Source organism: Calliopsis andreniformis, unplaced genomic scaffold, assembly GCF_051401765.1.
Source record: "Calliopsis andreniformis isolate RMS-2024a unplaced genomic scaffold, iyCalAndr_principal scaffold0022, whole genome shotgun sequence".
Lineage (NCBI taxonomy): Eukaryota > Metazoa > Arthropoda > Insecta > Hymenoptera > Andrenidae > Calliopsis > Calliopsis andreniformis.
The window spans coordinates 10877078-10892896 of NW_027480432.1; the positions used below are offsets into that span (position 1 = coordinate 10877078).

The 15819-nt window shown below is 36.2% G+C and overlaps 1 protein-coding gene across 3 annotated transcripts in view; it reads left to right on the forward strand.

The window, feature by feature from the left end:
• The window catches only part of LOC143186909 (dual 3',5'-cyclic-AMP and -GMP phosphodiesterase 11), a 175835-nt gene that overhangs the window by 95625 nt on the left and 64391 nt on the right, over positions 1-15819 (forward strand). For 2 of the 3 annotated variants that reach the window (XM_076390762.1, XM_076390763.1), the window contains exon 1: positions 3163-5122. The exons of the other annotated variant lie outside the window; for it this stretch is intronic. In XM_076390762.1, coding sequence (XP_076246877.1) covers positions 5083-5122 — 40 coding nt within the window. In that variant the 5' untranslated portion in view covers positions 3163-5082. Of the gene's footprint in view, positions 1-3162; positions 5123-15819 lie in introns of those variants that run through there. 3 annotated transcript variants of the gene reach the window in all.

Genomic DNA, 15819 nt, shown 5'->3' on the forward strand with positions numbered 1-15819 from the left:
GGTTTAAACCTTATTTCCTAATTGATCAATTGCTAATCATTTCGTTTCTCGTTTTTTATTTAGGAAAATACTGGTTTTGTATCTATTGAACCCATAATGTATTCAATTATCGTTATTTGTTTTGCGTATTTAAAAAAATGGAGAAACTAGTAGAGAGTGTTTATTGTGATGCAGAAATGATTATTTAGATTGTGATTAAAGTGGATAAGATTTCGCACGAATTGATGGACATTGCGTCACACATACATTACACATTTGCATTTTAAACTTTGAAATCGCAGGAATTTACGCGAGATCACGTGAACTGAAACCGCGGCTTAACTGGGAAATACCGAAAAATGGAATTCAATGAATAGAATGGAATTGACCTGTTGAATGGAACTGTATAAATGCTTTCTCTGAAAATTATATAAATCCATTAAAGACTCTACTAAAGCAGAAAATAAAATTTCAAAAGGAGAGAAAAGTACTGGCGAAGAAGTTGTAAAATACTTATATACATATATATTGAGGAGAGGTCTATTGAATGAAATTTAAAAGAATTTGCCATATCAAATATTTTATAAAATGATAGAAGTGGATGTAGAATTTAGGGTTCTAGATTTATGTTCAAAACAAGAAACACATAATAACATCGATAAATTATCTCTGGTATATACAAATTCTGGATCTATTGTTCCAGTTACTGAAATATGACAATGTACAGGATTTATTGCCTGATATTGTACCTTCTATTCACTAAGGAACGAAACAAACAACAAAATATGAGTGCAGGTTATTAATTATTCTTTTGAATATTGATTAATGCAATTTTAAAAAATACAATTTACTGTCATTACTTATATCTTAGGATAATGTAAATATCCCCAGTTTTGTTTTAACACAGTAAATAGGTTTTTAATAAAATCGTGTAAAAGAATCCAGTATATATGAAAAAATGAAGGTTTAGCAGCAAATGTTAAAATCTAGTATAAATAATAAATTTTTTTCAAACAAATGTTTCAAAAACTAAATAAGTATTTATCTATTTGATTTTAATTCACTTAAACATATTTTATATTTTACAAATTTATACTCGAAAATAATGTCATTAAAATGAAGAATGCAAAGATGTAAAATAATATACTTAAGTATATATGATTATTAAAAATATTTATCAATTAAATTTTTTTCGTTGTTATTTTATTCTTCTTTTCTTTTATACAATTTTTTCATAAAATAGAAGAAATTTGTGTCATTATATTAGTGTAATTTTTATTTTGGAGATTTTAGAGTGTAAGGTGGATATTTATAATACATTTTCAAATTTAACATTACTTCGAAACATTAGTGTTTTTCTTATAAATATAAATTTAAGCAATTCTTTCTCAAACAAGGATATTCTGCCAAGAATAAATTCAAATGGAGATATTTGAAGAGGTGTCACTTCAACTTTCTTTGGTCAAACAAAGTGTATTGAATTTTTGTTTAAACCTTGTTAAATGAAGATCATATAAAAAGATCTGTATAGAAGCATAATTGAATGCAATTAGCACTAGGACTATGGAGATTAACGTATATCTATTTTTATTTTATACGTTAAAACTACAAGTTTTTGAAGAAACACATAACCTGTAGACATAAAGTGTATTTATATATTTTGCATAGTAAAAACGTTCATAAAGAATAAAATGTGTATAAGTAATAGTAATACTCGTATCGATCACTTTGACCGTTTTCTTAGGTCTAGTATTAAATCTAAATACGAGCATAAATTTAATATAAGTCCCGCTTTTGAAGATTCTCTCCCTTTAAAAATATGATAAATTTACTTGTGGTCAATAAAATCACACCTCGGCTCGCGATCGGTGACGATATCTCAGCGCAATGTGGATATCATTCTTATTTGCCTATTTATTTGTTCCACGCATTTCCAATAAAGAGTAGGGATAGTGACGAACGTGATGACGCGGAAAACCAAACACTTCTTGAGGAAATAATGTATCTTAACAAGAGATATAGATTTACATACACTGTTCTAAAAGAACTGATTTAATCAAATAAACAAATGTACAAAATTTACATTCATAATAAGCTGGATTTCTCTTACTGACAAATACTTTTAAGTTGTCACGATGAAATATGTTAAAACGACTTGGAGCAGAAAATTACCATGAAAATGTAATTCTTACTTGATTTAATCTTTCGATTCATTACTAGCAATAAGATTATAGAATTACTGGAACTTCGATGAACGAAGTGTTCAATGTTTTCTTGTTGACTACATCTTCTCTTTTTTCTTCTGTCTTTCTCTCTCTACATTAAAACATAGTGAAACTATAACATCAATTATAATATTATAATATTAATATGATACAGTATAATATATTAGTATATTAGTACATAGTATCGTATAATATATAATATACTATATTAGTGAATGTTAGTATATAATATATTATATAATATTAGTATATTACACAAAATATTATATAATATTAGTATATTACACAAAATATGTGTGTGTGTGTGATAATGACAAAAATAAATGTTGAAGACAATTGTCAAACTTTGGTTCAAATATTTTATTTATGTATTCAATATGGATATCTATAACATATTACACAATAAATGGCTTTCTCGCATATAAAAATAGAACGATTCGGTTGTCCGAAAAGTTTGATTATTCGAACAGCTGTGTTATGTTTTGTTTCGGATAATCGACGTTCTGCTCTACTTAAATGCTCCAAGTTCACATGTGTCGTTAATGATGAAAGTGGTTTAAGTCAAAACTCTAAAAGAATTGAATTCATCATTTACTTAGCATAACCTTGACTGATGTTACAAAATGAGCGACGAATTCAACTTCTTCAGATTTGTAACTTAGATCACTTTTATAATTACCAGCACAAATGAATGAACTCTATCTTCAAATCGACCATCCTCCTACTATTCCTCGAGTTCTTACTTTTTGAAAATTCCTCGCCATAAAATCTCTTCCCTCCCCCTTTCCTTTCTCACTGGCCGACTGTTGCTCCCTTTCCGCTCAGTCAGTCGCAGCTGCCTTCGTTCGCTGTCTCCCTCTCTCTGTCTCGCACTCCCCCTCTAGGTAGTTCGGTTCAAGTCCGCGGAGAGTAACTCGATTCGACTCGACTCAGCGCGGCAGTCGCGGTTAAACTGGTACGGGAGGCGTTATGCGTGCGATTCGCGCGTCACGCGCATTATTCATACGCAACGAGAGAAAAAAAGTGTCCTCCGTCGTAACGGTCGACTTTTTCTTTCGCCTGCACGTCCGTGGATCGGTTATCGCGAAACGGAGACCACCGCGCCGCGGCGTGTGTCGGGACGGTGATTTTCGCGGGTTCGAAGTTCGAAAAGAAGCATCGAGCTGAATCGCGACGCATCAATTCGTGAAACATCACAGTGCGTGGCGGAGCAAACGCTGGAATTCGCGCGATAAAAGGTGGCCGAGTTGGTGCCCGCAATAAAGAGCCGTCCCGTTTGTGTATCTTTCCTCCGATTGCCTCTTCCTGCGAGGTTGAACGGAAAAGTGACGAAAAAGTGGCGAAGTGAAGACACAGAGTGCTTCGAGCATCGGTGGCATCGAGTTCCTGGAACTAGCCGCGCGAACGTGCGAAATAGAAATGTGAAAGGAAGATCGGATAGAGTATAGAAATTGAGCGAGTCGGAGGTGAAAACGTCTTCTGTATTGAACAATATGTTCATCGAGGTGATAAGAGTATCACAATTCATCGGATAGCGGAAAAAGAAGAGTTGGAGTAACTGGAAGAGCGCGTCATCGAAGATACGGCGTACGACCCCCTTTTTTCACTCGCGGTAAAAAAACGAAGAGGAAGCAGGTCGCTCGTAAATCAGAGCGTCTCGCCCGTATTCTTTGTTGGGCGCAGAAATCATTTGAATGGCGGATAGCTGTTCGGAGCGGTTCGATTTGGGAAAACAGCGCGAGACCAGGGCACGGGTGCTCGCGGCGATACATTTCAAAATCAGCTGTCTGTTGATCGAACACGTTGCCAGGCTAATTCCACTTGGCCAATCAACCGTTCGATCGCTCGATCGTTGCGTTTCGAGCGCACGCCCATTCAGCGATTCGTGGAACGATCGCGAAGCTACGCGCCACTTGAAAAATAGTCGAGCGTTATTCCCCGAAACGATTTTCCGATTAGCGCGGCTCGAAACGGCATAGATCGTTAAATCGCGTGGACATCGATGACTCTCGATAATTGGCCGCTTAAGTTTTCGACGAACGCCGCTCGCTCCTAAGAGGAATCCACTAGCATTGGATCCGTTTAACGTTGCACTCTAGAACCGGTTGCTAGTCCATTTCCCATACGGCGCTAATAATTAGTGCTACGTCTTCGATAGGACACTTCGTTCGATCGTTGAGTATCCTTTACGTCTAAAGATCATCTCTAAAATAAATAATATGTAGTGACCAACCGGTTCACCAGTTTCCAAAGGTGCCAGTAGCCTATTCTGGAGCAGAATTGATCATCTCTAATTCCCTAGGATCTCTATCGCGAAGTTTTCTGGCAGTTCCTCGGCGAGTCCAGCCGCAGCCACGTGGGTGTTATCGAGGCGAATTTATCCGGAGAAATCGGCCCTGTACGTGGGAGCGATTATACGAACGAGTTCATTCATTGTACGAATTCCAGCGCGGCGGAAGTGAGGAGGACGGACGACCGCTTCCTCGGAACTCGGTGTCGCGCGCGCGCGCCTCAACTTTTCTCGTGGAGAGCGCGTGTTGCGTCGCACGTGAAGCACGCACGAAGCTCGAGTACAGCAGCGGCCCCGAGGTGGGGAGCGTGGCAAAGGAGAAGAGGAAACGAGAGGGCCTAGCGAGGGGAAGAAGGATGCGGTCGTGGCATGGAACACCGTGGCTCGCCAGACAACCAAGCGTCCTGTGAGACGCACGGTCAGTCCTTGAAGGACACCGCGGTTTTCGTGTCTCGAGGATGGACTGCTCTCGAATGAGCGAGCCGCACACTAGACGAGCACCGCTCGGTTCTTACACGGCCACGACGTTGGTTATGAACGCGATTGTTCCACTTCGTCGAGGCGCCTCGCCACGGTCAGCGCACGATTATGCAGCTGAAGAAAGCGATGCTTAAGATATTCGATCAATGTGAGTTGCCAATTTTACTCGTGCACCTTTTTCTTCTGCTTCGCCTTTTTTCCTTTCCACTCGCGGATTATTGTTTCCTGTCTGGCCTCGTTCACCACGATCTCTGACGAGTGAAAGTTCCTTCAGTTTACGTTTCGCTTGCTCATTTTTTCGTCCGCCGCGCCGGCATCCGTTGCACGGACGCGAAGAAATGTTTTCCACGTGCTTCGGCGAATCGGTGGAAATTTCATGGGGAATTTTTCAGGCGCCACGCATGGCAGCTGGTGTTAAAACCACGACGAGTTTCATTACTGCTGATGCAGTGGTGAATTTCTTCTTGCGTTTCCTTTTTTTATGAACGACAGGAACAACTAGGAAAGGAGAGATACAGTAGAACCTCGATCAATCGAATTTCCGATATTCAACATCTCTGTTATTTAGGGTTACACATATTTAGTGTAATAACGATGAGAATACAGTAGAGCATCGAGTAAGCATAAACAGTGAAGTAATAGTAGCTCGCTGAAGAAAACAAAGCTACCTATCCAAAGGATGCTTTAGGTTTAAGGTATAAATCCTATTTCACTAGAAAAGTTTCTCAATTTTCAGGATTGGAAATTTTATTCAGAGCATAAAATGAATGGCAATGAAATAAAAGTCAAAAATGAAAAGTTATTGAAAATTTTGCAGTTGTATTGTTCTTAATTTTTCGATATCGTTTGGTCATTTATTCTATGCTAGGGCAGAGATAAAAACTACAACATTGAAAGTTATATTAAATTCTTTGTAGTTTTATAATTATGAAATATAATCGTAGTATAAGTCTTATAACTCTATATAGTATTTTATAATAATATAATCAGGAACTTTATAATTTATTTTTTCTGTCTTATTTCTACCACTTCCGGTAAATACCAGGGATATACAAAATGTGAGAGTACCTTTTATCACTGATTTACCACAAGTTAACTACCGCTTCATGTATTTTTAGATAGTCCATTTTCTGGGACGTTTGACATCTTAGTCGTCTGGGTATTGGGACATTTACCTTACACAGAGGATCTTGAGAAATTTAGGCAAAATAGTATAAATATGAAATATTAGTTCATTTTTTATAACAAATAGGTACTCAAAAGGACCTGTTTTAGGTTTTACACTGACAAATTGAGACATTGTATTGAAGTATTGAAGTTTATTGATACAGCGTGTCTTTTACCATTAATGCTTCGAAAATGGCCTCGAAATATATGTGGTATTGAAATTTTAGCATTCCAGTTGGTATTGATTTTTCAAAAATCGAAGTTTCTCTGCTCGTGAGTGTGTTAAGAAATTTTCAGAATAGGAAGTTTACTATTAACACCAAAACTAGTCTAATCCATGTTGACTACTATGCCCTTTATCTACTCATTTACAAAAGGTTAAGCTATGTAAACAGTTTTGATATGTCAGCGAGTATGCTCGATTGTGTGTAGTAGCTTTGAGTATAATTACGTAGGTAAAGATAGTATCTATATTCATATCAAAAACTTTTACACATTCACAGATACTGTATGTATTAAAAACATCAACGTACATGTATTTCGTGGACTGTTTGTTGTCCTCGGGTAACAGTCAAGTGACAAATACACGAGTTGCGCATTGTATGTACACAACATCGCTATCTTTATCAAATGGGAAATTTTCCCTATCAGATTGAATTTATGAGGGGCTAGAGCCATTCCGCTTATCGTTAGTTATAAAATCTTTCATAATAGACATCGCTAAAAAAGGCGACAATATATGTAAATTTGACACACATATTTCTATTTTCATGAAGCAATTGAAAGATACTGATGAAAGATTCAATTGTTGCACTTATCATTTTGATCTTGTTAAATTAACGAAATATTTAGATAATTTTATGCACTGAATGTTGTTCATATTTCAAACTCTATGATAAAAAGCAAATTACAAATTTCATGCGATTTCGAAAACCATATTTTAACTCTTCAGGGACGGGGCAGTTCCATCTGCAGCATTATTATGCAAATGGAAACGAAAATCATATCAGTGGGACGCCTGTGCTTTCTAAGAGTACATAAGTATTCTTGTATTGAATTTAGTTCGATTTAGTCTATTTAATTTATTTCCTGGGTATACATCTTTTGGTACATATAAAAGAATATAAAAGTAGGAGAAATAGTGAAAAATACAAAATTATTATACAAACAGATAAGAGTGTACACACAAAGATATAATGAAGATAAATTAATCTAAAATTCAGATGAAAGAGAACTTCAGAAAATGAACAGATTGACTACATATGTCGATTTTCGAATGAAGATGGTTAACATAATGCATCGTTCTATTAATACAATTCGAACGACCATACTCGGTTCGATGCAGCTCTTCATGTAATAAAGGAAAGCCTCTAAGGGGCCTAGCAGGTACATTTAAAGCAGAGTTCAATAATATCAGGACAAGGTATAAGTCCACTTAATATCTTACTAACAAACACAATATCAAATATCATTCTTCTGCTGCTTAAGGTCTGAAGACCTAGGTCTTGAAGCACAGTATTATAGTTATGTAAATTATGCGGTATAAGATTGCCCTTGTGCCAAGTTGCAAGGAAAACTTATTAGGCAATTATTTAAAAATACAGATATTACGAAGAGCACAAAGAATGCAGAGAATTATTTATAAATAGTCATTTAGGAATATGTGGAATAAAATAGGTACACGTACACAGAGTCCATTTCCAAGATATTAGAAAGAAGTTCATGTTTATCTCGCGAATACGTCAAATTTTCCACTTCTAACACGCAGAGAAACATACTTAATTTTCTACACGTAGGCAGTACTTTACATGTAAATCGCAAAACGATACTAACGATAAGACGTAACTCTAAGTGTCTCCCTTGCTTCCTAGATTTTCTTTCTTCGAAAAACGAAATCTAGCTGAGTCAGTAGAACGTATCGCGAACGTGCGTCGCATTCTGAACTGACTTTCGACCGAAAGATGTCGGAAAATCCTCTCCGCGAAACGGAGGCGCGATAAACACTGTGAACGAGCGTATTTCGCTCTACGCACGCGGTTGTCATGGCTTCGTTATCAGCAGCTCGGTGCAATCGCGCGAGCAGTAAATCAGAGTCGCTCATAAAAGAGTAGCGAGCGTTTCTACTAGAAAAAGAAGATGAAGTCAGCGTGTCGGGCTTCCCATCGTCGCGATGGAAAAGTTCCGCGCGTTTAGTAGAGACGGGGACGTATCACGGTCTGCTGAAAATGCAACAACCCGCTTGAATGTCACGTACGAAGGTATTGTATTTCGTGTAATCGTTTCTCCTTCCCTTTTGCTCTTCCTCGTGTTCGCGGCGCGCTCGCGAACCCCGGTGCCGCTTCGGAGGCAGGACAGTCTCCTTGTGTGTAATAAACGCGCGATGCATGGCTGCGCGTCCCGTGCAGAGGCGCGAGCACACGGCTGACTTGGCTGCATGCGTGCGTAACGTGACTCCTTCATGCACAGCGTGAGCCCAAGATCGTAATAGTGTAATAGCCTGACAGGTTACTAGAAGGTATCGTGGAAAATCATGATCCCTTTTTTTCAATCACTTCCTTGGCTATATAGGATGACTAACGGCCGATTTTTAGAGTTTTACCAAAAAAGAATGAATAATTGTGGGATTGGAAGAAAGTATACCAGGTGATTCTCTCGCCAGTGGCTGCAAAAGTAATGTCGTCGCTCAAACACTGTGGCAACAGCATCATAATTAATGATTAGGGAATGTACCCATTAAGGAATGTACCCATGAAAGACCTCTTGACACAGTGGCTGCAGAAGCAATGTCGTTGCTCAAACACTATGGCAAATAGTACCATAATTATTTAATGTAATCTATCAACAAACTTCCATTTTCATTGCAAGCATACACACACATAACTATTTCCATAGGAATGTACCCATGAAAGACCTCTTGACACATCACGTATAGAGCATGGAGCTATGTATCGTTACAGTGTTTAAGCGATGGTATTGCCTTTGGATTCACTGGCGAGAGAATCACCCTGTATTCGATCTGTTGTCTTTGAGAAGCTGGACAGAGTAGCGAAGAGACTTGCTTTTCTCATAGTGCATTCGCCCGAAGAAAATTTCTTGGAAAAAAGGGAGAGCTGCGCAATTAACCCTCTATGGGCCGAAGTTTTGTCTTAAATATAGACAGTTTGCACAGCCTTTGTTTTAGCATTTCTTTATTTTAGTCCTAGCAACCGTCATGAATATTGGTATTGGTTGTCTCGGAGAAATTATAGAATTTTTCCAAAATTCTCATAAAAAAAACTACAATTATTTGATAAAATGTTGATAAGTTAACACGTGGCCTGAAAGTTACACGGGCCAATAGAGGGTTAAGTGGACATGTCTTCATCGAATTCGGGTGATTCTTTACGCACAACTTTTCCTCAAATACATCTACATTTTCGCCAGAAGACTGTGCGTAGAATGCCTCTGACACTCAATGCTAGCAGGTAACAGGTAAATGTACAGTTTAGCAACTTTTTGCAATCTTAGGTATTTCACTCTAGCAGTTTTTCGAAAAGCTTTATCCCCAGGTCCCATTGTTGTCGAAACCCAGCCAATCTGGGTGCATGGTTCACATTAGGTGGAGTGTGGTGGAACAGGTGTTAGTTAAATTAGAAATATACATTCGGTCCATTTTATCCACAGTCAGTTCCAATTTTTCTGTAAACATTTTCTGAATTGTTATTTCTCTCCATTAGTCTTACAAATATTTGACTCAAGTGGGAATAGTACATTAAAATAGACTTCAAGAAATATCCCAGAATTTTTTCGGACAAAATGAACTCAATGTGCCCATGAAAGGTGCGAAAATCAAGTATTGCCACGTAGTGTTAATCAAATGGCAAAATGAATATGTTTGGGGCACTAAGCAAGTGAAGTGACAGGAATATTGGAGGATGAGGATTGTAGCTTCTTGCAGGACCACTATTTGTTATTATCCGTTTATACTAGGTGGTACTTCCACTGACTGTTTCAATTTGCCACGATATATTTCTAGCTCAACTTGTAATTTCAGTAGTCCAAGCGAAGTAGGAATTACAGAGGTTGAGACAATCAGTTTCCATCATTGTAATTTCGTGCACCAAGGGATGTTTAAGAGAATAACAAAAAATACAATTGTTTTTCATTGTCCTTCGATTGATTCCTTCTTTTAGCGTTGAAACTTCTACAGACACATCGGAGTTAAAAATCAAAAGTGGGAAAAGCTACTAAACTGTACAATTACCTTTTTTATTGTGATCTGTATCGTCAAATAAATCCCTGCGTGAATTTACGACCAGCAAATATATCGAGGATCACTCACCGCGACGAATGATCGTGCGCTGGAAGAGCTTATTGTACTCTCCAGAAAATTACGCCGATAAATTGTTCGGTATCGTGATATGTATCTTTGATTTCGAGCGCGATAGTTGCATTGGTTGAGCTTCTACCGACTCAAGATTTCGTGAAGTACGATGTAACAAGTTGTTTGGAAGTATTTTGTTATAATCACCTTTAATCGTATCTAGTTTTGTTGAGTCATTGTTATTAGTATATATAATCGTTGTATACAAAATACGTGATTCATTATCTTTGGTATCTTTGTATTTTAAAAACACGCGAAGTTCTTATTTTTCATTTAATATTCTGAATTTCCTATTGTTTCTCAAATGATGCTTTATGTACATAAACAAGGAACTTATTTTAAGTATCAACTATTCACGTGTACGAGTAGATTAAAAAAATGTCTGAACATGATTGTGCTGCTCACATCAGTGGTACACTTAATAATAAAAGAGAATAGTACTAAACGAAGAAGGGAGCATTACATCGGTATTGGCAAAGAAAACTTTTCAAAAGAAGAACCATTTCTAGTAGAACAAGTTTAGCGAACGATTTATTAAAAAACAAAAGTGAGCTGAAGAACTTAACTAGGGCGCCGTGTGAAGACTAAGAAATTACTGAACATTATTGGATCACAAGTATTGGAAAAGTAATTGACGAACTCGCCAAGAACGTGTCACAATCCGTCACATACTTTCTACATTCGCGAACAATACCTGTGATGTGTGTAGCGTCTCCTGGGTGGACACTGTTCGTTGTAGAAAGTGTATGAGTACATGTGAGAAATATACATATAAGCTGTATTTAAAAATGCATTTGATTCGTGAATAGAGCGAATAAATGAATGGTAACTAGAGAAACTCTAAGAAGACATGAATATACCTACGTAAAGATATGCATGTCGTTGTATATGTATGACGTTTGTTTTTTAACAGTCCAATATGCTTGTCTTGTAACACTATTGAAATATACGACACGAGGAGTAAAATGAAAATAAATTTGGCAGCATGACTTTTTGCTTCTTTGCAAAATTCTTATTTTCTCCAATCGTGGAAACTGGAGACATAATTTGTTTATTGTTACTGTAACTTCTTAGACCTTTTTCTCATCAGTGATCAAGTAACAACTTATTGACGATGTTCATCCGATTTACGCATGCGTAATGAGTAAAACGTAACTGATGCCGATGAAGTGTCTGCTTAAAAATTATTGAGTGTTCGTTTGTTTTAATCTTCAGCTAGTATAATGCGTTTACAACACTACAACTAACTATTCAGCTCGTGAATTTTTTGTACACTATCATAAATCATTTTGGCTAATGATAATCCTATTATATTACGTTACATGTAATAAGGTCGCCATACCAGTTAAGGATTATTAAGGATAGTAAGCGATCCTTAGCTTTACTACCTGTGGTGGAGGATTACACAGCACCAAGGATCTCGCTAGTTGATTCAGGCTGGTGTGTGAAGCTGTTTTCATGTGGCAGTATATCGTGACTTTTAGTCTGGATATGAAATGTTATGATTCTTGTCATTGTGAAAACTAAAAATTGCGTTTTCATGCCATTGAATTTCGTGTTGCGACTTCAGTGTGACCAGATTAAATTATTTTGATTTCCTAGTAACATTGTGAGGCAGTACTGTGCACGGTATGCGCTGAAAACCAAATAGGAGATATGCAAATTGGTAGGAAACGACACCAGCCATCATGCGTCATCTTGAAGTCCTTAACTAACCTTGTCCCTTTAAATTTGCTGAATAACAATCGAGCTATTTGAAACAACTAAATCTACTGTTTTTCTTCTAACTGTATTTAGGATAATTTTAAAAACTTATAGTATACATAGTACTAAATAGTAACACCTTTTTATGCATATAGATGCACACTAATTTTTCAAGTAAAAAAATGATTTGAAAACAATTTTTCCATTTGCAAAAACAAAAGTGAGTAGTAGCTCGAAGTATATATCTCGTGCCTATTCAAACGAATATACTGAAATTATTTCTAAAATACTCAATTGCACTTTCTTACAATGTTAAGAAAATAATCGTGAATGTGGCACTTCATAAACACAAACCGAATGTGTCTTCAAATTGTATTCGAATTACATGTACTGCAAGTTGTTAATTATTGCTAAATTGATATTTAAATTGGCGATAGAGTTTCATCTGACTGTAATAATAGGCTTGAAGCGCCCTTGGAGCTACCCTAAATATATATTTTGAGTGATAAGCGTTTCCTAGTACCGTCACGACATACAATCATCAAACAAAATGAAAACAGATCGAAGTTCATGCGAGAACCGTTAATTCATTCGTGTTATTACGAATTATAGTAATAAGTGATTATAATCCTTTTTTTTTATATTTTATACGTCAATTGCAATGCAATTTCTAAGAAGGTTTATAAAAAGATATGTGGTGTATTTTTTAATAATATTAAAAACTGAAACTCTATGTACGTATGTACTTCCTTAATGTTGTCAATGTAATGGTCTAGGACAAATTGGCTAACAATGAGAAACACTTGAATTGTTACACTTGTTTCATTTCGTGAAAAATCTATTAAAAGGTCTATTGAAAGGTTTCTTAGACCATTCGTGAAAAGGGCAATCGTTGAATTTGATATAAAACAGTTTTACACTCATAAGCTATAATTGTTATAAATATAAGAACTCCAATTTTTTTCTCAGTTGCAAATACCTAAATACATACATACTTGCTAAAGAGTAAGATACTAAAACGAAAGCAATCTGTAGTTTTAATAAAAATGAAAGAAACATTGAAAGCAAAATAACAGTGGAAACAGTGGAAATATGATATTATGAGGAAATATTATATTTTCCATTATTTAAAACAGATCAGTAATATGTACCAGCATAATAAACGCGATCCGATATTAATGTTATTTTACACATATAATAAATTACAGCACCGAAATTGATCTTTCCTGTTTGCCACAGTAGAAACACGTAAAAGAAAGAATCTAAATTTAAATTAGTCATTGTTTGTTAAAGAGCAGTCTTAATCTAGATACATCAAAATTTTGAAGTGGCGATTGCATTTTATCCAATTGCAATGTCTTTTCTCCTTCGTTAGTATCTTCACAGTACAATGCTGCAGCGCTCGTCATAGTAAAAGCTGACGTTTCCAAACGATATTTCACTGCAATGAGTTGTCACTACGCAGCTACTTGACCTACGTATCTTCCAGTGACATTATCACTCGGAATGATCGAGGCTCGTGTAGTACAATGAAAAAGGTAACAATCTTTTTGTTATCTTTGAAAAGGATTACGATTACAATACATCTTAATATTCCTTTTTATTACATTACACGAAAATTGACACAGATAACGAAAGAATATATGAGCTGGATTTTCCATACACGGTGCGATAAAGAGGTTAGTTTACAATCACTGATACGTAATTCTTGTGTCATATATCGTATCGCATCACTTAGAAGAAGTCACACGATTTTAAAATGTGAGAAGGCATTAACAGTAATTGAAGCTTGGATCAATGTCGTGTCTTTTTTCTAAGTTATAGATACAGACAAAAAAATAGAGACGTTAGAAGTTTCAAGTTCAACAAACCGCATAGGAAAACTGAATTCTTCGGTGCCATTTAAAGCAGAGATGTTCAAACAAGCGATTTGAGAGCTGTAATGCTCTTTGGCTCCCAGAGTAAAGTAAGAGCCTACTACGCGATAGTTAATCGCGGTTGGAAAGAATTATAGTCTGCCAAGCTCCATGCTATCCATTAGGGGCCCTGAGGTCTCTACATGCACCACGTATGCATGGATTGCCCCACTGCGTGGCTCTGAAGGTTTACTTTCTGGCTCCTGACAGCTGAAACGACTCTGAGCTACGGAAAGACCGCTCTAAAGGTAGGGTCCCACTGATGTAACTGCGCAGCGGGCATGAACTTATGGACCATTCGAAACGTTCAATTTTTATAATAAACCGCGCAGAAATTGCTTTCCACGCGGACCAGGTTGGCCACGCGAATACAAATGCTCATGTTGGATTCAAACGAAGGACCATATTCCTCCTAAATACTATTCGTGTCCCATAGGAACTCCCTTGAAAGAATTGTCCCTAATGCTTTCCAGGGGACTTCTTAGGAGACACGTATAGTATCTTCTTTCCTGTTATTTGGGAACGGCTGTTGGACCAAGTGGACGAAATAAAGTTTTCGTACTTTGTGTTATATGAAAGGCTCCCTGATGATTACTAAATTATATAATACACTAGGGTTTCCGTTTTGCCCAGAATGGTCCCCTTTTTTTAATGAAATGTCCCGATGTCCGAAATGTGTTTGAAATATTTCACTTTTTTGTCAAAATCGGCGGGTAAAGAATTTTTTCGGTTTTTTAGTGTAAACATGTAGTATGTTTCAGGTGGCTAATTAACGAGACATTGTTAATCAATTTTTATTACAATGTTGGCAATACTTATGATTTCTATATGCAAATATTAGAAGAAAAAAGTGTTTTGAATGGGTTCGTAAATATGATAAATATTCTGATGAATTTAAAATATAAACTCGACAACTTTTCTAATTACGCATGTGATATATAATTCTTTGTTATAGTGAAGTTTATGTTAGTTAATATGTGTATTTTTATATTAGTAAGGTATTGTTTCTGGTTTCCACAATTTTTAACGTGCCCCGTTTTTTTACAAAATATCTCAGGTCTTCCAGATAAAAATTTGAAGTTATCCCAGTTTCTGAAAAAAGTTAGACAGTGATTACTTCTAACCAAAAAAAATTTCCATTATCGATAACCAAAAAAAATTCCAAATGTAAATAATGATTATTCGTAATCAACGTATGTAACATCATTTAAGCAGAGATATTAATTATCACAAAATCTTTTAAACAGATATTAATTCTTATACTTAAACTGTAACAATTATTATTTTTTATTATCATTCCTCAATCAGGTACTTAAAATGAATATTTATGAATTTATTAAAGTTTATTGTCTTCATGTCCATTAAATGTTTTAATTACAATAGATGAAACAATCAGTCTGGTACACTTCAAAAATTCGAACGATGTATTACTGATCGATTACTATCAATAACATTTCTTTTATTACAAGACATAGTTTAAACAGTAGCGTTCGATATAACGGAATTAGATGTAAGCAAGTGATCGTAATTGGATACTCCATCACTGCAATTATTTCAACACTTGCTAGTTTTCCTTCGTACGTTGTCCTAGAATGCACATCCTAAATAGAAGCCATCAGTTTTTGTTTTTGCTTGGAAGCGACTTTCCCGGAAGCAGTAGGATTTTTACTCGCGACTCTACTCGCAGGAAAAGTC